General features: G+C 40.4%; 1 protein-coding gene across 2 annotated transcripts in view; it reads left to right on the top strand.

The window, feature by feature from the left end:
- LOC109936422 (G protein-coupled receptor kinase 5) overlaps nt 1–19621 on the top strand; it is a 243528-nt gene that overhangs the window by 191287 nt on the left and 32620 nt on the right. For both annotated transcript variants that reach the window (XM_048608894.1, XM_048608895.1), the window contains 4 exons: nt 9479–9571; nt 11374–11437; nt 11752–11892; nt 15812–16002. In XM_048608894.1, coding sequence (XP_048464851.1) covers nt 9479–9571; nt 11374–11437; nt 11752–11892; nt 15812–16002 — 489 coding nt within the window. The remainder of the gene's footprint in view (nt 1–9478; nt 9572–11373; nt 11438–11751; nt 11893–15811; nt 16003–19621) is intronic.

Below are 19621 nucleotides of genomic sequence, written 5' to 3'. Positions count from 1 at the left end.
TGATTCCAAGTCTCATGTCATCGCTGTTACACCACTATTGCCCCCTCCCATATGCATCATGGGCACAGAAAAGAGATGGGTATTATAGAAGGGGCATGAGGGTGAGGAAGGTGCAAGAGGAATACGTGGGATTAATGGAGAATGTGGTGTGAGGTCTTGAGTCACGTTTACAACTAGACCAATGTCCCAGTAAGCAGTAGCAGACCTTCTAGCCTGCCTGCCTTGCCATGCAAAAACCTCCATGCTGCCCATGGCCTCTATTCAGAGACAGCAGCTTGGACTCCGTCCCAGCCTCCCTCCCTGACATGAAAATGGAGCATGCATGCAGTGCCTTCCATAAAATAAGGGAGTTTGCAGCTTTGGGATCTTTCCCAACGCCCAGTACCCATCCCCTTCACAAAAGATCAAGCCTGCTCCTGGCATTTGAATAGGTGCTTTGTTATGTATTTAAGATGATGTCACCTACAGGGCTATGGACCAAAACTTGGAAGATCGAATTAGGTGAGATAACTCATTCTCAACAGGCTAGGACATGATGGCTCCCTGTGTTGTAAATGTTTTGGCTTCTATGAGTGATCTGGCTGAAGATGTTCACAAACAATTGAAAAGATTAGTCACCACAAAAAAGATTGCGGACAAATAGCTGCTTCATTTGTAAAACATAATTTCTAGGAGAATTCTGGGACACAGGATTATCTTTGTTCCCTGTCCTGTGTGCCTGGAATGGGACTTTCCCAAAATCTGCATAAATGAAAGCATGCCGGACATCAGAACAGCTAACATGCAGCCTATTATCTTTCAACAAGGATAGAGATTACACTTTAAAGAGAGTGTATCTTGTTCCAAGTTTTTCACTGCATTTGGCTAAGAAATACCATTACTTTCAGAAATTTATGGGATGTCAGTTGGCTCCAAATCAGGATTTTGGTGCATCCCATGAATCTGCTATCTACAAGATGATTTATCTGTTGTTGAATCATCAGTTAAAATCCCGAGATAGTGTTAAAAGTGAACTAAGCATTAAAACCTCGTTCTCTGTTGGCAAAATACTTACGTGTATTTTATAATGTTTTAAATATTCCTTTTGGTTCTATTTCTTTAAAAGTGGTACTTCACGTTTCTACTTACCATCATATCTATTTATGGTGGACCTTAAGCAATGACTATTACTCATGTCATAGGGAAATTAACCACTTTTGCTTGCAGGCTTAAGACCAATCCTTAACCAATTACCTTTCTGTGCTAAAATATATTGGAATGTGTATTCAGAAATGTCACCACACCAAAAAAAAACACATTTTGGAGTTTGTATCTGAATGATAATGTTCTCATTGTTACGTTGCTTGCTGTGATTAGTATAAAATCACTGTTCTGATTACATTGATGAAGACGATTGTGAATGGTTGACCTGGGTGTTATCCATGGCACTCTAAGAATGCAATTCGTTTTAACAATTTTTCCTTTATTATGATCTTAATTGTTGCACGACAAAATCATGGAAGGTTTCTTTCATTTAATAGATTAAAAGCAACACCATGGATTTAATGTATTGATTTGTTTTCTGGGGTTATGAAGAAGCCATTTTACATCATAGGAAAATTTCTCTTGACAATGTGTCTGCTTTATTGCTGCAAAAGACTATAGTTAATTTCTTGGAGAAGACAATGGTAGAACTGTTTAGCATCAGACACTAGAGACTGAAAGAGAGAAGTTTGACCTAGCAAACTGTTTATGTGTGATTCTTGCAAAACGTTGTCAACACGTTACTGAGTTTAAGCAAGGCTGGTAATGGCAATAAAGGGCAACAATTGGAGCAAAATGGTGCAGCATTTAGTGGATTCAATGCATATTTATATTGGAGGGTACATCAAATTAAATTGGACTTGCTATTTTAGCTGTAGTTAAGTTTAATTGGTATGGTTGAATTTGAATAGACAGTGGAAATTAAGGTAGCAGGCTGCAAGGACAGAGTAGAAAATCATCTAATATTTCCAGCAGAGAGCTCAGTAGGTGATCACCATTGCTTTTGGTTGATTAGAATCCTGGTTCAAAGACCAAAGCTGGTGGGAAGCAATGGAGAAAATTCATTGATGCACCATCTTAAATAATCCCAACAGATCTGTATCCTGTTCTGATCAGGAAAATAGTCATTGCTTGAACCTTGTGTGACACACTGTTACTTTATTCATATAGTTTGTTGGCTTTTAACTTGTAGCATAGCAATCAACCCAAGCTGTGTTGGAAACATTGACAGAAGTTTCTGTCAACAAGATAAGTGCAGAAGCCGAAGTTGATTTTAATGTAAACTCTGCATAAGTGGATCCAGGAATCTTTGGGCAATTATTGGAAAAATTTGGACAATTTAAAACTCTGTGGCAAAATGTTAAATGCTACACATGGTTTATTGCATTGTCAGGCAGCACAAATCTTTTCTGTAGTATTTAGGCAGAAAGTCGATATTGATTATATTAAACATAAATAGATCCAGTACTGCAGGAAAGTATTGATGTCAAAGTAAACAAGTGAACAGAATACAGTAGAAATGTAACAAAAGAAGATTGGCACTAGGTAACGATGCCGATTTGAAGAGCCAGTGTAGGCATGATGAGCCAAATGGTGTTTCCTTCTGCGCTGTAAGACTTGTGTGATTCAAATATCTACCTGGGATCTGGAATCATTCTTCTAGCTGAAGTGTATCAGCTTCATGTTTGAAAAGTCAACTGAAGCTGATTATGTTTTGTACACATGGCATTTTAAATATTATTCTAAGCTAACTATATATAGAGTATAAAGTGCAAGAGATGCACTTGGATTTGGAGGTTTGTTAATATTTCTCTTTTTCAAAGTACGTCAAAGAAGCAGTTAATTATGCTCAAGTGATGCGCAGCCTTTATCTGCGGTTATTTTAAGGCTAAGTCAGCGTGTGGTTGAGGAAACACTAATATGAGTAAAATTGGCAGTGTCTCTCTGTCTTCCAAGTGTAAATTAGTACCAACGGTAAACATTTATTGATGAAGTACAGAAACACTTCAACCCTTTGCTTTCTTGGGGATATGTTAGCTCATGGCAAATTGTGCATTCCTTCAACTGGAGAAGTGATGTCATATTTTTCAAAACACTATGTAAGGGCAAAGTGGGTCCTACTAGTTCCTGAAATGCGAGATGCTGAGAAGATAAATTCCAGCTCTTAAAATATTTTTTTGATTATTATACAGGGTGGCAGAGTGAGGAAATGTGGGGGGGCAAATACTCGGGAATTACCGTTGACATTTAAAAGCTGCTAGTTACAAAATCAGTTGTCTTCATTCTCCTCAATCATAGCTGCATTACATTCTGAGTGATATGTATGTCAACAAAATCTCTGTAAATAAGTTACAGCTTTGCACTTCTGGTACCACCATGAGTTTGTGGAAAAGGGCTACCATCTCGTTAAGTTGAATAATAGTAGTGGCTGTTCTAAACTTAAATGTAATAAAATCTGAGAGGCTTGTATGAGGTCATCAGTACACAACAAATGTGGTGCATGGTTCACAAAAGACACAGGAAGATACTGAGAGAGAGGTATAAGCAAGTTGAGAATCTGATGTTTTTTCAATGGCATGGCTGTATACTGTATACTGTTCAGCTATTAGCACTGAGCACTATGAATTGATTCTGGCATTCATTGCTGGGAGAGATTTGATATTCTAAACCTAAACTTGTGTGCCTTATTCTTTTGCAAAAGTCAGTTTACAGTATTAGACATTGGGGGGGGAAAAATCTGTTAACAACCAAAATTTGTACAAAATATTCCAAAAGATGGCCAAAGAAACTCTCAATTATTTGCAGGAACCTGTTTCTATTCAACCTAAATTAATGTTTGTGCTTTTGGAATTTGTATTGTGTAGAAAATTTGTATGTCAAATGACTAGAACCACTAGCATATGGTCAGGAAATGCTTCAGTGCCTCCAACCGGCAGTGAAATACAATTACTGAGAAACAACATTTATCAACCAAAATTAGGACCAAAAACTGAAGATATGGCTTTTGAGGTTATGGATGGAATTTCTCCTTTCCTTGACGAGAAAGGTGAGAAAACACTGAGAGAATGCAAATAGCCAGAATCTCAAGGAGCACTGAGTTGTAGGCTGCCAGTCTGCATGGCTCCAATTACTTTGTTAACACACAGCGTATTTAGCGCTCAGTTGCATGGAGAATTGTTTTCCCAATTTTCCCTTCAAACCTTAAATGGCAAATTTGGAGCCTCACCATTAAGCAACAATTGCCTAACTCCCATGCATTTGCATTTCATTAAAGCTCCAACTCATTTTATTAATACACCACTTAACTTTCCTTCTCCAAGGAACCCCGTGGTGCAGATTCCTGGTATGCAGATGAGAGTGGAGACCTGGTAAATGTAGTTCACTGAATGCTTGTCCCAGCCATCATCCAACTGCTCTTCATAACAATATCCCTGCCTGCTGCTTGACCAGCATTCTCCATGACCCTATATGTGCATCATATTGGCATCAGTTTCACCACATCATCATACCTACTCTTGGACCAACTCTCACACCATTTCAGCCATTTCACACTTTACTAGAGAGCTCAGGAACACCTAGGACTTGATTCTGCCAGGTCACTTTGCACACAGGGACATGAGCGTCTCATACAGCTTTTGGCTCTCATCTTCTTTCTTCACACTCTCTTGTTTTGTATTTACTTGGAGGCTGCCAGCCTTTGTGTACACTCTCAATGATTACTTTGCATACACTCACTGACTTCAGCACTAAGTTACAGACTGCCAGCCTCTGTGTAGTTCCAATTACTTTCTTAGCACATAGGGTCTTTAGTGTTCAGGTGCAGGCATGCATCGCTTTGCAGTGCAGAGGGCTGGAAGGGTTAATGATTTCAGAGAATGAAGTAGGTGAGAGCCATTGAGTGTACATGAAGTTAGATTGATATGAGGTAGCAGATGGTAGAGTCATAGAGTCATAGACGTACAGCACGGAAGCAGACCCTTCGGTCCAACTTGGCCATGCTGTCCAGATATCCTAAGTAAATCTAATCCACTTCCCAGCATTTGGCCCATATGCCCATCCCGAGGTTTTTTAAATGTTGTAATTGTACCAGCCTCCACCACCTCCCTGGCAGCCCAATCCATACATGCACCACCATCTGTTTGAAAAAGTAGCCCTTTAGATCCCTTTAAATCTTTCCCCTCTCACCTTAAATCTATGCCCTCTAGTTTTGGACTCACCCCACCCTGGGGGAAAAGACCTTGTCTATTTACCTTATCCATGCCCCTCATGATTTTTATAAACCTCTATAAGGTAACCCGTCAGCCTCTGACTCTCCAGGGAAAATAGCCCCAGTCTGTTTAGCCTCTCCCTCTAGCTCAAATCCTCTAACGCTGGCAACATCTTTGTAGATTTTTTCTGAACCCTTTCAAGTTTGACAGTGTCCTTTCTATAGCAGGGAGACCAGAATTGCATGCAGTATTCCAATAGTGGCTTAACAGTCCTGTACAGACACAACATGACTTCCCAACTCCTGTACTCAAAGCACTGACCAATACAGGCAAGCATGACAAACACCACCTTCACTATCCTGTCTACCTGGGACTCCACGTACAAGGAACTATAGTCCTGCATTTCAAGGTCTCTTTGTTCAGCAACACTCCCCAGGACCTTACCATTAATTATACAAGTCCTGCCCTGACTTGCCTTTCCAAAATGCAGCACCTCACATTTATCTAAATTAAACTCCATCTGCCACTCCTTGGCACATTGGCCCATCTGATCAAGATGCCGTTGTACTGAGGTAATTGTCTTCACTGGCCACTTCACCTGCAATTTTGGTGTCTTCTGCAAACTTGCTAACCATACCTCCTACGTTCACATCCAAATCATTTATGTAAAAAAAACAAAAAACAGTTGACCCAACCCTTGTGGCACACCGCTGATCACAGGCCTCCAGTCTGAAAAGCAACCCCATACCACCACCCTCTGCCTCTACCTTCAAGCCAGTTCTGTATCCAAATGGCTAGTTCTCCCTATATTCCATGTGATCTAACCTTGCTAGACAGTCTACCATGAGGAACGTTGTCAAATGCCTTACTGAAGTCCATACAGATTACGTCCACTGCTTAGCCCTCGTCCATCCTCTTCGTTACTCCTTCAAAAAACTCAATCAAGTTAGTGAGACGCGATTTCCCACACACAAAGCCATGTTGACTATCCCTAATCAGTCATTGTCTTTTCAAATACATGTAAATCCTGTCCCTCAGAATTCCCTCCAACAACTTGCCCACCACCAATGTCAGGCTTGCGAGTCTATAGTTTGATTGATATGACCAGGCTTTTCCTTAGCATCTTTCTTAAATAGTGGCACCACATTAGCCAATCTTCTGGCACCTCACCCGTGTCCATCAATGATACAAATATCTCAGCAGGGGGGCCAACAATCACTTCCCTACCTTCCCACAGAGTTCTCGGGTACACCTGATCAGGTCCCGAGGATTTATTCACATTAATGTGTTTTAAGCCATAGATGGTAAATGGTAGCACTTATCTTTGCAAGATGGAGAAGATCTTTGACCTCCTTCCTGAACTGTTAGGTGACCCACTTCACCCAGGGCACAGCACTGACCCAGGCTGTAATTTGTGTCCAAGCTGGCATGGCCTAGTGGTGTGGCCTCCTGTGGCAATCTGCAGTGAGAGAAGGACTGCCTTCATCCTCCTCCACCACAAAACTGGGAGCTGGCATTCTTTACCAGTGGGCCATGCCCAGAAAGTAAAGAGTACCAGGATGGGAGAGACTGTTCGAGCTCTGCCACATCTGAAGTGGTGTGTTTCTGGACTTTCAATATAGTGCCAGCGGCTCGAACGTCAGAAGGTCCCGACAGTGGCAGCACCTCCACCCCTCTCACTGCACAAACAAGGAACAGGAGGAGAGCATTCAGCCCCATGGCACTGCTACTATCCTTGAAGAAATCGTGGCAGGTCTGATTGTAACATCAGATCTGCACTCCTATCTATCCCAATAACCTTTCAACCCCTTGCTTGAAAAGAATCTATCTACCTCTGCCTTAAATGTATTCAAGGAGTCTGCTTCAGAGAATCCCAAAGACTCTTCACCATCTGAGGGAAGGCTGTTTGCCTCATCTCTTTAAATGGGCAGAAGAGTGAAGCAAGAACAATCCCTGAGGAAGGTGTCTAAAAGACTATGTTACATAATTAATGAGGCAGAGAGCTCTCGCTCCAAGCCATGGCAGACAGTGCACTGTGAATCTCATGCAAACACTTCAACTGCAAAGGGGCAAATTTGTCTTTAATACTTTGATTTAGGCAAATACAGATTAAAACAGTTCTACAGATATTTTCCTAAACTAATGGATTGAGAATTTAATCTTCCCAGTAAGAAGGTATGCGGGAAAAATAGGGAAGTAGGATGGAGAGTGGCAGTTGGGAAGGCGATGGCGTAGTGGTATTATCGCTGAACTGTTAATCCAAAGGCCCAGATAATGTTCGAGGGACCCAGACTCAAATCCTGCCATGGTGGATTTTAAAGTTAATAAAGGAAAACCTGAATAAAGAATCTAATGATGACCATGAATCCATTGTCAATTGTTGGAAAAATCTGTCTGGTTCACTAATGTCCTTTAGGGAAGGAAACTGCCATCCTTAGCTGGTCTGGCCTACATGTGACTCCAGACCCACAGCAATGTGGTTGACTCTTAACTGCCCTCTGGGCAATTAGGGATGGACAATAAATGTTGGCCTAGCCAGTGACACCCCTCATCCTGTGAATGAATTTTTTAAAAGTATATCAAATAAACAGTTATAGTGCTGGAGAAGGATGATGTGATTCAAACATTTAGGAAAATAAGGGTCTTTGGGAGAATTAGTACACTGTTGGTATGCGCTGACTGTGACCAAATAGTGGGAAGGAAATGAAGTAACAAATTTGCAGCTAAGCTCCATAGAAATGCAATAACTATTTTTGCCTTGATATTGATAATGGGGAGCTTCAAATTTCCCACTAAAAACTGGATAATCAATGTTTTCAAAAACAAACAGGAAAAGGAATACCTGAATTGTTGAAATCTTGGATCAGTCTGTTTTCAGCCAAACAACAAGAATGTTGGGATCGAGTTTTGGGAATTGAGAGGAACATATTTTAGTAGGAAAACATATGAGGAGCAGCCTCCTTTAATCTCTAGCAATCAGTGCACTCAGACTTGTTAACAGACAGAGTTCAGAACAAGAACTAAAGGACAGAAAGTGGAGAGTATGGTGAACGGTTGCTCTTCAAACTGGAAGAGTGTTTACACTGTTGGTCCACAGGAACTAGCGTTAGGGCAGCTGTTCTTTTTGCTACATCTTATATTAATGACATGGGCCTCGGAAATGTAGTAAATGATTCAATGTAAAATAAACAATGAGCTGGAAAGGGACAAATCTGAGGATGTCAAAGACTGGTGAAATGAGCAAACAGCTTGGTGGATGAAATTTACTGCAGAGGAATATGAAGTACATTTTGGTATGAAGGATGAGAGCAGGCAATTTACATTAAATTGTACAATTTTAAAGTGGGTGCACAGACAGATACACTTGTGGGTGTATGTACACAAATCTTTGTGGCAGGAAAAGTTGACAAAGCTGTTGAGAAGCATATGAGATCTTTGGCTGTATTAGTACAGGAATACAATACAAAAATAAGGAAGTTATGCTTAAATGTTTACAAGACATTGGTTAGGCTTCACCTGCAGTATTGTATTTTATCCATAACACACTTTAGGAAAGATGTCAAACTGGATAGAGACAGTGTAGAGAGAGTTTTAATAGAGCAATACCATAAGCGTTAGAAAATGGGATAAGGCTCAATAGCTCTTTCTCAGCCAACCCAGAGACTACACGATGAAATGATGGCCTCCTCCTTTGAATTTCAATGATTTTCCGCCCGCTGTATGTGGAGATCTTGGAATTGTCCTCCATTGAGAAGTTAAAGGTTTTGGTTAAGGTGTTTAACAATCCTGAGCAATTTTGCTGGTGTATATCAGGTTAATTGTTTCCAGTAGCAGAAAGGTGAGTAACCAGAGGACATAGATTTATGGTGAAAGACAGAAAACCAGAGCTAACATGGGGATTTTTTTTAAACAGTTGTGATCTGTAGTGCACTGCTCAGAAGGTGATGAAAGCAGAATCAACAGTAACTTTACAGTTGGCACTGGATAAATACTTAAAAGGTTAAGAACTAAAGTCCTATAGGGAAACAGCAGAAGTGTGGCATTAATTTGGATAGCTCTAACACAAAATGAGCATGAGCAAAATAGGCCAAATGGCCTCCTGTGTTGTATGATTCGATTAAAGAGACGCTGGTGATTATTGCCCTCATGCCTGAAACAATGTGCAGTCTTTGTTATGATTACTGTTCCTGTAAGTTCACACAAAGTAACATGTTTTTTGACTATATTTTTATTATGTTGTATAATAGGTCAGTGCATGATTATCTCAGTGGACAGCCATTTAATGAATACCAGGAAAGCATGTATTTTGATCGCTTTCTCCAGTGGAAGTGGCTGGAAAGGTAAGGCTCATGGAAGCAAAGACATGTGTCTTTACATTGCATTTTCATTAAATCAAGCATGGGAAAGCTAGTGAATATTCAAAAGATTTGAAGATCTGGGATTACAGACTGGTGCCATGTTTGTAAAAGGTTTATTTTATTTGGCAATAATGAAGCTTGTTATTGAGACCTTATGGAGTTAGATTTACAAGTAGGGAAACATGAAGGCCATCAAATTGATCCATTTATGTTCAATAAATGTGTGTAGTATCTCATTGTTGATGCTTACTTTTTCCCAAAAATTTTATGCTGTTTATGGATATGGATAAGAGGCAAACTACTTGCAGTTCACAGCTACTGTTGCCCCACAGCTAAGGATGGTGTAAATGTCCCAAGGAAGTTTTCTCTTTTCAGATTTTCTCCCTCCAAGGTGAAGTACATGGCCGTCATTTCTACATAACTGAGCCTTTTCCAGTTCACTCTATTATTTGTGATCTGCTGGATACCTTGCATTTTGTTTGGTGCCTCCTTATTGACGTATAATGAATTATTTAGTAGTGCTGTGACTGTGCTATTAAGCAAACTGAGGATTGTCATTAATGCAGTGGAACAATGATTGGAACCAGAGCTAAAACTTGTAAAAATCATAATTCAACATTGAACCAGATGGAAAGTGTTTGCTTTGACAGTGTGTATATTAAAGCCTGGTGAGCTAAAGAGCTATATCCTGGTACTTAAAGAGGAAATGCGATCTACTAAATTGTCATATAAAATGTTAAAGGCAACTACCTGTGGACTTAGAGAATCAAACTTTAACTCTGTTTTTTGTTTAAAACTGCTGCTAAGAGGCAGACGTTTTGTTTAGAATTTTCTCTTGGTGTGATGAGATTTGTTCTGTTTCAGTTATGTTATGAATGAAACTGATGGAGTGCGAGCAACATTGGTCCAGACTTCAGTCTGGAAAGTAGTTCTATACTGGCAGTTGGGGAGAGGTTCTGTGCTGTTGGAGTTGATGTGATGGAATGGATATTTTTGCTGTTGTAAGGTTAGGAAAGCTCAAAGAATGGGTTTCTTGAATGTTATAGAATCCCTTCAGTGTGGAAGTAGGCCATTCAGTCCATTGAGTCAACACTAACCCTCTGAAGACCATCCCAAACAGACCCAACCCCCTACCCTGCCCCTGTAACCCTGTATTTCAATAGCTAATCCACCTACCCTGTACATCCCTGGACATTGGACAATCTAGCATGACCAGTCCATCTAATCTGCATTGTGGGAGGAATCCAAAGCACCCAGAGGAAACCCATGCAGAGAAATCTGTAAATTCTGCACAGATGGTCACCCGAGGGTGGATTCAAACCCAGATCGGCGCTGTGAGGCAGCAGTGCTGCCCTCTGAGCCACCGTGCTGCCCTTGCAGAATGTAGCTGCCGCAGGGCCCCAGTGGGATATTTGAATCACAGGCCAGAGGACTTGCAACTACACTATTTTAAAAAAAACTATGGAAATACTTCAATCTTTCAGGTAATACTATCAGCCACGAGGCATATTTCTTATTAACAGTTGGATGGCTGAAAAAAAATTACCTGTGGGTGAACATACTCTGTAAAGCATTACTTAAATTAATCCTAGTGAAAAACAAATGAGGCCCAAAGAGGAACTTGTTGAAGTGTTTAAGAAATGACAGGTGGAGCATTTCTAGTATCTTTGAGGCAAAGAGAAGGGAAATTTTAGAACTTATTTGCTACTAAATTGTTTCTCCACTCGTTTATCCAAAAGGAAAGATATGCATTTTTTTTTGCTCATGTTGTATTTTTCTTTCAGACAAGCTGTAACAAAAAACACATTTCGGCAATATCGAGTGCTGGGAAAAGGTGGTTTTGGTGAGGTAAGTTATCTTGGAAGCTGTTTTCTGCTCTGATCTTTTTTTCTTCCTTGAACTCCGATTAAGTGCAAGAACCATGCTTTATTTGAAATTACACTTACATTTTTAAATGATTTCCAAAATGTTTTAACAAATATTTTAGCGACCTGTGACAAAATTCTGAAAATGTGCAAGTTCATAATCCACGCAACCTGCTCAATTATTGAACCTGGTTTAGTGGTTTAGAGGTTAAATGTCTCTGAAGACCTTAACATTTCTACTGTTCTAAATACATGGAAAATGTATAGAACTAATTATTCTGTCTGTTTCAAATGTAGGTCTGTGCTTGTCAAGTGCGAGCCACAGGAAAAATGTATGCTTGTAAGAAGTTAGAGAAAAAGCGAATAAAAAAACGAAAAGGAGAGGCAATGGCTTTAAATGAAAAGCAGATTTTAGAAAAAGTGAACAGTAGATTTGTAGTAAGTATTTGAGTATCATTACCATGTGATTTGTTGACCAGTGTGTACAGCCCACCTTGAATGATATTCAGAATCCAAGCCAATTTGTGTGTTTGAATGTTGAACATTATGTTGTATATTATGTCCTCATTTTATGCCTCATACAACACATTTAGAAAGGTATAATTTTGTCCACCACTCTGTTTTGAGATGGTGCTAAGCATGTTTAATCTTCAACAGTAGTACTAAGTAAACAATGCAGTCTTGTAGAAACCATACTGTTTACTATCTTAATCTTTTGCTGAATTTTAACTTAATTGACTCATCATCCTTGGGTTTCTTTCTTCAAAATTGTGAATATATGGGGAACTGTCCACATCTTTTCATGCATTGAGAAGCTAATGGGTGTAGTTTGTATTTAGTTAGATTCCTGTTAATCTGGTTAATCTTTTCTCATTTGCTACTGACTTCCTACTGAATGTCTATTTGCAATGAATCATCTATACCGCTAGGCACACAAACGTAAATGTATGGTATTTATAAACCATTTGGTCAGCTCAGTACGATGTGATTACAAAAAAAAATGCTGAATTCCAAAATAAAGGCTGAAAATAGTGCACATACAGGGCAATTTGATGAGCAACTGAAGGGAAAGTCTAGGTTGGCTTTGTAGGTAAAAGTTTCCATCAGATTGATAAAAAAAATTAATTCCTAACAAATAACTACTATAGTGGGGAAATAATGTTTAGAGAAATTTGCATTGCAGTAATTTCAACCAGTGCTAAATTTGAGAATATTTTCTGATATTTCAGCTGATGTATTTCAGAAACAATAAAAGCAGCGTTTCTGTGGTGCCTGCTTCATTGAATAAACTAATTTCTCTTGTGACTGAGGAAAGAGCAAGACCCTCGATTAATCAGTTGACTGGTCACAGTTGCTTCATTGTTTGACAATATCCTACATGCTTTTCTTAGTTCAGGTTCCAATGTATTTCTGTATCTGAGTACTGCTTTAAGAAAACAGAATGGAAACTTTGTACAATTTCTTTTCATGGAAAACGTTTTGAGCATATTTTTCCACATTCAAGCCTGTGGTAGTGTTGACATTCCAATAAAAAGCATAATTTTTAAATATAACATCTGTATGTTATTTAAGACTTGAGTTCTGTTTATAGTGTGCAAGATTTACATTCTGCAAACACGACCTAGAGCTACTTACGTCATTCTACACTTTAAGTAGATGCTAGCTAATATAAGACTGGTATCACAACTGTGACCCTTGTTTTTACTCAGTTCACATTCACCCGGGGAGCAGTAGGATAGCTAAGATGGTCTTCAACTGAGGGTTACAGTCGAACAATTGCCTAAGGTTCCCACTCCTGTTTGCAGCACTGCATAGCTTTACGTGGAAATACTGGGCTGGAAATAATAACTATGATGATGCCCAATATCTCAACCAGAAGACCAGTGGCAACCCCTTCCCGTCCCGGGAAATTTTCTTCAAACCCCAACAGGATTAAGTCCTAATCAGTCAGTGACCTCCCTACTGTCAAGGTTCCTGGATCTTTGGGGGGAATATCCTGTCTCCAAGCCGATCAGATGGCTGGAAGCTTTTCAGTCCCAACAGCACCACAATGAGAGGAGGCCACTACTGGGACTGAAGGAGGCCCAAGACCAGGGGCAGCGCAGGCAACTTAACGTTAACTGAAGTGGATGGGTTTGTTGGGGCCACTCAGACCCTGAGAACTACTAGAGGGAAAATGAGTAAAGTTCCTGCTCCTTGTTATCAAAGAGTGATGGGAAACTTTTACTAACGATGGCCCTCGCAAGTGTGAGGCCCTCCATGGGCCACAGAAGAGCCTGATCAGGAAGGCCCTACACAAGCCTCAGAAGCCTTTGCCAGGGGATACCTACCTAGCTGCCTGCCCATGTATCATGACCTGACTCCTCCCACCACTGATAGAATGCCAACTTTGTGTCACATTGTGACTTCCAAATAGACCTTAGTTGGCTGCCTCAGTTGGCCTAGGTGCAGGAATGTTAATCTTCTGAAGTTAAACACGGATGACAGGAAGACAATGGGGCTCTCCATCCTGCACCTTCCCATTGGTTAAATAGCCATCGTCCTTGATTCCCGGGGTCTCAGGAAATGTCACCTACTGCAGATAAAAATTGGGTCAAACTCAACAATGGCCACCTCCATGGTTGAACAGTTACAGGTAGTGCTGCTATAACATGTGTTTTGTTAATGCGAATTGCCTGTAATGCGATTGATAAATTGTGGACGGTGTTTGGATGATGCGGACTTCTTTCTCCACAGGTTTCCTTATAACGCGATTTTCTGTGGCGCGAGGTCATATAAGAACGCAACTATTGCATTATAGGAAAACTACTGTACCAGCGAAGTTCGTAGACAAGTGTCCGTTTGAGTGAGGATCTAGAGAGAGATGAGAAATAACTTCTGTCTAAATGTTGTGAATCTGATGAATTCACTATCCCAGACTGCAGTCAATGCCAGTGCATTTTGTTAAGTTAAGGAAGAGTGAGACAGATTTATTTTTTTATAGAATCCCTACAGTGTGGAAACAGGCCATTCAGCCCAACAAGTCCACACCGCCCCTCTGAAGAGCATCCCACCCAGACCCATTCCCCTAATTTCCCATACCTAACCCACCTAACCTAAACATCCCCAGGCACCATGGGCAATTTGGCATCGCCAGTCCACCTACCCTGCACATCGTTGGACTGTGGGAGGAAACCGGAGTACCCGGAGGAAACCCACGCAGACACGGGGAGAATGTGCAAACTCCACACAGACAGTCGCCCAAGGGTGGAATCGAACCTGACCTTTTAATTGGTAACAGGTTGACTGGTTATGGTGAGTGGGTAGAAAAGTGAATGTGAGGTTGAGATGAGATCAGCCACGATCGTATTGAATGGCAGAGCAGGTTTGAGGGACTGAATTGCCTACTCCTGTTCCAAGTCCTTATGTTTTTATAAAGAGCAACAGATGCTGTGGAGCCATACGCCCAGACCTACAAGGTTCTGATGCTTTCAGAGCATAGAAGACAATCTGTGATTGAAGAGGCGAATATATAATAAATTTAGCAAGTTGGTCTAGATTTTCTTAATTAATGCAATATGTAGTTTCAGAGCACTTGTTAATTTACTTTTTGTATAATTTAGGAGCCTGGAGTTGCTGCTTAATTCAGGTGTCTGTCGCTTTTGTACCGTTGCTCCCAAAATGGTTGTGGCCACTGGAGAATGTCCACAAATATCTGAGATACACGGGGAGAGTAAAACAAAATAACAAAATCAAATTTTGAATTAAATACTGCATGTGATCTGATCAGAGATGGCACACGAACATAATCATTGTATATCTGGCCTGGAAATTTCCTCAAAGAGTATGTAGTTGGTGTCATGGTATCCCCCTGAATGGTGGGATACTGATTACACGTCAGCCTGTGTTTCCTTGCAGTGGCCATGAAGGTGAGGGGGTTGCCTTGTAGAGAGGGTGGAGTCATCCACATGAGCTTTTACTATGGAGAAGTTTATTCTTTTAAGTTTGATAAACAAAAAGAGAGTGACAATATAAGTAAGTCAGCTGCAGACACAGGATACATCTGCAGCAAAATCAAATGCTTTCAGGAGGAAAGGAAATTTTAGATTATCAAACATGAGAAAAAAAAGCTCCCTTGTGAATTAGAAGTGTTCTACTCACCTTGCCTTCTGGCTAGGACTGGGGGAAATCCTATCCCTTAACTTAAAATTGACATGCTTTTATGAATATTAATAGCTGGAATTCAGATTATGCCATAAACCACTTAAGCTGTACTGTCTTTTTATGATGCCATCTGCACTCATGTAATTAGATTTTGCTTTGTAACTACTCGTGGGTATTGTTTAAATATCTATTTTTCTGTTTACTGTGTTTATAGGTTAATTTAGCTTATGCTTATGAAACAAAGGACGCATTGTGCTTAGTTCTGACTTTAATGAATGGGGGTGACTTGAAGTTCCACATCTATAACATGGGAAACCCAGGATTTGAAGAAGAGCGAGCTGTATTTTACGCAGCTGAGATCTGCTGTGGACTGGGGGATCTCCATAAGGAAAACATTGTTTACAGGTGAGAGGAGCTCCACAAGTTCCACATCCCTACTCAGGAGCCTGATGCCCAATTCTAAGCTTCAGTGAGATACCTGTTTAAGGAAATAATTCTGCCTCTCTTTTTTTCAAAAAGAATTGTTCTGCTGTATTAGAATGTGTTGTTTATGTAACTCAATGTCAGGTGGAGATTATGAACTCTCAATAGCAAAATCTATTGATTAAATTAATGCCTAATTGTTCACCAATTATTGGAGTCTAAAACTGGAAGTTGCTTTAAATATACAGGTGATACTTAAGCATCTGAAAATACAAGACTGGAAACCCATAAAATTTCCACGGCCCAACTCTGAGCAACATCCAAATTACTCACACAATGCATCCTCAAATGTAATCACTGTAACTGGACTGTAATGAAGCTTGGTGCCCAAGTTGGTGACTGTGATTGTTACCAGGGGGCAGGAACTGCTGCAAAGTGAACGCAGCAAAGGCAGGTGGTAGCTGTGGATGAGACCTGCTACTCACTGCGTTGCTGAAGGGAGGCAAAACAGCATGGGGCCAGCAACCACAACGTGTACACAAGTGAACAAATGGATCAAGATTCCCCCAGTCTCAATTTTTTTCAGCGTGTAAAAGCGCTTTAATTTCTGCCCATATTGAGCCCAGCTGCCGAGCACCAGACTGCACAAGTTTGATGGTTTACAACGTGTAAATCATCATCTTGCCCTCCCTTACGTGTTCCTTACAAGGAACTTTTACAGATCTTCAATTGGATGTAGGTGAGTCTTGATCCCTTGTCCTCCTCACATGGGAAATTCCAGCCCCTCCTAGAGGTGTCAGAATACTGACATATCATTTGAGAGTGGTATTTTCAGAACGTGTTCACTCTCATTTCAATCCCTTGACACCTGAATGAGACGTCTGTTGAAGTTGCCCACTTCAAGTGTTAACCTTTTATGAGGAGTTTGTCAATAAAACGTTGACCCGCTTCCTGAATGTTTCTAAGACGCATCAAGAGCTTCTGTGGTTTTGCAGCAGTCGTTGGTGAATCTCCCCGAGGCAGTAAATGACTGGATTATTTAATTCCTTGCTGTTGCTGAGATTCATTCTGATTGCACCTCTCAGTTCAGGAATACGAGTGAAGAGAATCAGTGACCTGAAAATGAATAGTGTTCATTGACCCTGCCAACATCACTCAAACTATCAGTCTGAATAAGCAGAACACTAGATTTAAATGAAGCAGTTTGTTTTTAAAGAACTCTGTTACAACTAAGTCCAAGAAAACCTATCTTCTTGACATGTCATTACAAGTCACTTACACAAGCAGATATATTGTTGTTATTGTACAGCACCTCACTAGATTGCAATTGGATAAAGATAAAACAAATTTTTCGTCATCTCACACTTGCTCTATTATGCACAGATTGCTAACTTTAGTCTATCAAGACTTAGAAGTCTATATGTTTGAAGGGATATATACTACATACTTGCAAATTTAACCTTCAATTGTTATCCAGCTGATCACAGCAATTCTTTGAAATAAAACCCTCTGAATGTTTTCTCTTCTCTTCATTGCAGCCTTTTAGGGAACATGGTGTCTAATGAACCCACTTATAGTGGGCTGATGCATATTGTCAATATCTATCTGATTGTAATGATGAGGATTCCCTCTTGATTGGTTGATTCATTGTTACATGTACCGGAATACAGTAAAAAGTTTTGTTTAAGTGCAGTACAGGTAGATCGTAGTAGGCTAAACAGATCAAACGTTGTAAGAAACTTAGACAGAGGCACACAGGTTACATTGCACAGGGTGTGTGCGAGGCAGTTTCAAGTTGTGATCTCCATTCTCAGCAATAACAGCAAACAGCCAGAGCCAGTGGCACAGGTCACCATAACACAAACGATCAATTATAAAGCCACATACCAGTCCATCCCAACCAAAAGTAAATTGCATGAGTTAAACATCCGTGTGGTATTGACCTTTCAAACCCCAGCACCTGAAATTCCCAACCCGCACCCAGCCATTCACAGAAATAGTATAGTAGAGTTAACTAAAGCTATGCAGGTATGAGAAGCTCATCCATATCAGGGTGTCATTATTAATTAACGTATGCTTTATCCACACATGTTTTTAAATAGCTTTGTAATATGGCCCACTGTGATACCGAAACATGTGGAAACCAAAATAACAGCTGAAGAGGGCACTTAGTAGAGCGGATACTTCTGTCACACACCGTTAACTCAATGTTATTATAATTAGGCAGCTCTTCCTTGAGGCTTGTCCTTGTCTGCTTGATGCTTTGTTTCTACAAAGCTGAAAAAGGAAATCTTTTTTATTAAGAGCTTCTATCTCGCTCAGGAGACTTCAGACCAATTCACTTGCTCTGAAGATATTGCCAAGTTCCAGCGGAGATGATGCACAACATTCCACCTAAAACAACTTGCAGCGTTATAACAACAAAGTTATTTTGCCCCATCTCCCAATGTGAACGGATATGTTTTTTTAAAACAAATGTCAAGAATCCAGTTCCACCAAACTAATCAGTTCTTCTTTGGGCTGCACCCTATCTATCTAACAAGTTCCATTGAAATCTGTCCATTTTGTTTTGCAATTTATTCTTTCCTGACAAACATGCTAACAGGCTGGTGAAAACATTAGCGTTCCTTCAGTGGTGGAGGTAACAAATCTAACACAACTTATTCTTACAGGTGGTTTTGGTAAAGTTAGGATAAATTGATACTGTAGCTCCTGACCTAAGACTCATCGCTACAGTGCCTGTTCCAACCTGGCAGTACCTTTAAGCTAAGAGATAACAAGGTGTAGAGCTGGATCAACACAGCAGGCCAAGCAGCATCATAGGAGCAGGAAGGCTGACGTTTCGGCCATTTTCTGATAAAGGGTCTAGGCCCAAAACATCAGCCTTCCTGCTCCTCTGATGCTGCTTGGCCTGCTGTGTTCATCCAGCTCTACACCTTGATATCTCAGATTTTCCAGCATCTGCAGTTCCTACTACCTCCAGTACCTTTAAGCTGTCTGGCTCCAATTGAAATTCCTATTGCTAAGAGAGTACTTGGTTATCTTTGCTTTTTCGCGTGCACAGTGCTCTGCTTGGTACTACTGAATTTAAATACATTGAGAGCACAGATGGGCAAGTTTGCACGCACTACACATTTAATCTGGGGACCCGCTGAACCTGTTTGACATCAGACTGGTGTTATAAGTGTCAAATCCTATAAGTGCACTCTCCATGGGTCTCATTAGTCCCATCCAGAATAGACTGTTAGTTCTGTTCCATTGCAGAGCAGGAGCTCCCCTCCAGCAGTCCTGATCTTGGAGTGTAAATACATGCTTGATTTCACAATAGTTTCAACTCTAGGTCTGAAACACTGAATGGTAAGCTGCAGTTTCTTTGTTTAATCTAAAATGTAGATAACTCAAAACTCAACCATTGAATCTCTAGGTCACCAAGCAATTTGAAAGTTGTACCCCACCTTACTAAATAATAGGAGCCAATTAATTGGGCAAGTACTTTAATGTACATGGTATAGGCTGTACCACAGTACATAGTGAACAAGTGGAACTGCCAAAGGGCATAGAGGAGACTCAGGTACTTTTCCATAGGGAAGTAAGAAAGAAT

This window comes from Rhincodon typus, chromosome 20, assembly GCF_021869965.1.
Source record: "Rhincodon typus isolate 14 chromosome 20, sRhiTyp1.1, whole genome shotgun sequence".
NCBI classification, from domain to species: Eukaryota; Metazoa; Chordata; class Chondrichthyes; order Orectolobiformes; family Rhincodontidae; genus Rhincodon; species Rhincodon typus.
The sequence above is the reverse complement of the archived record's forward strand: the minus strand, read 5'-3'. Positions and strand labels throughout refer to the sequence as shown.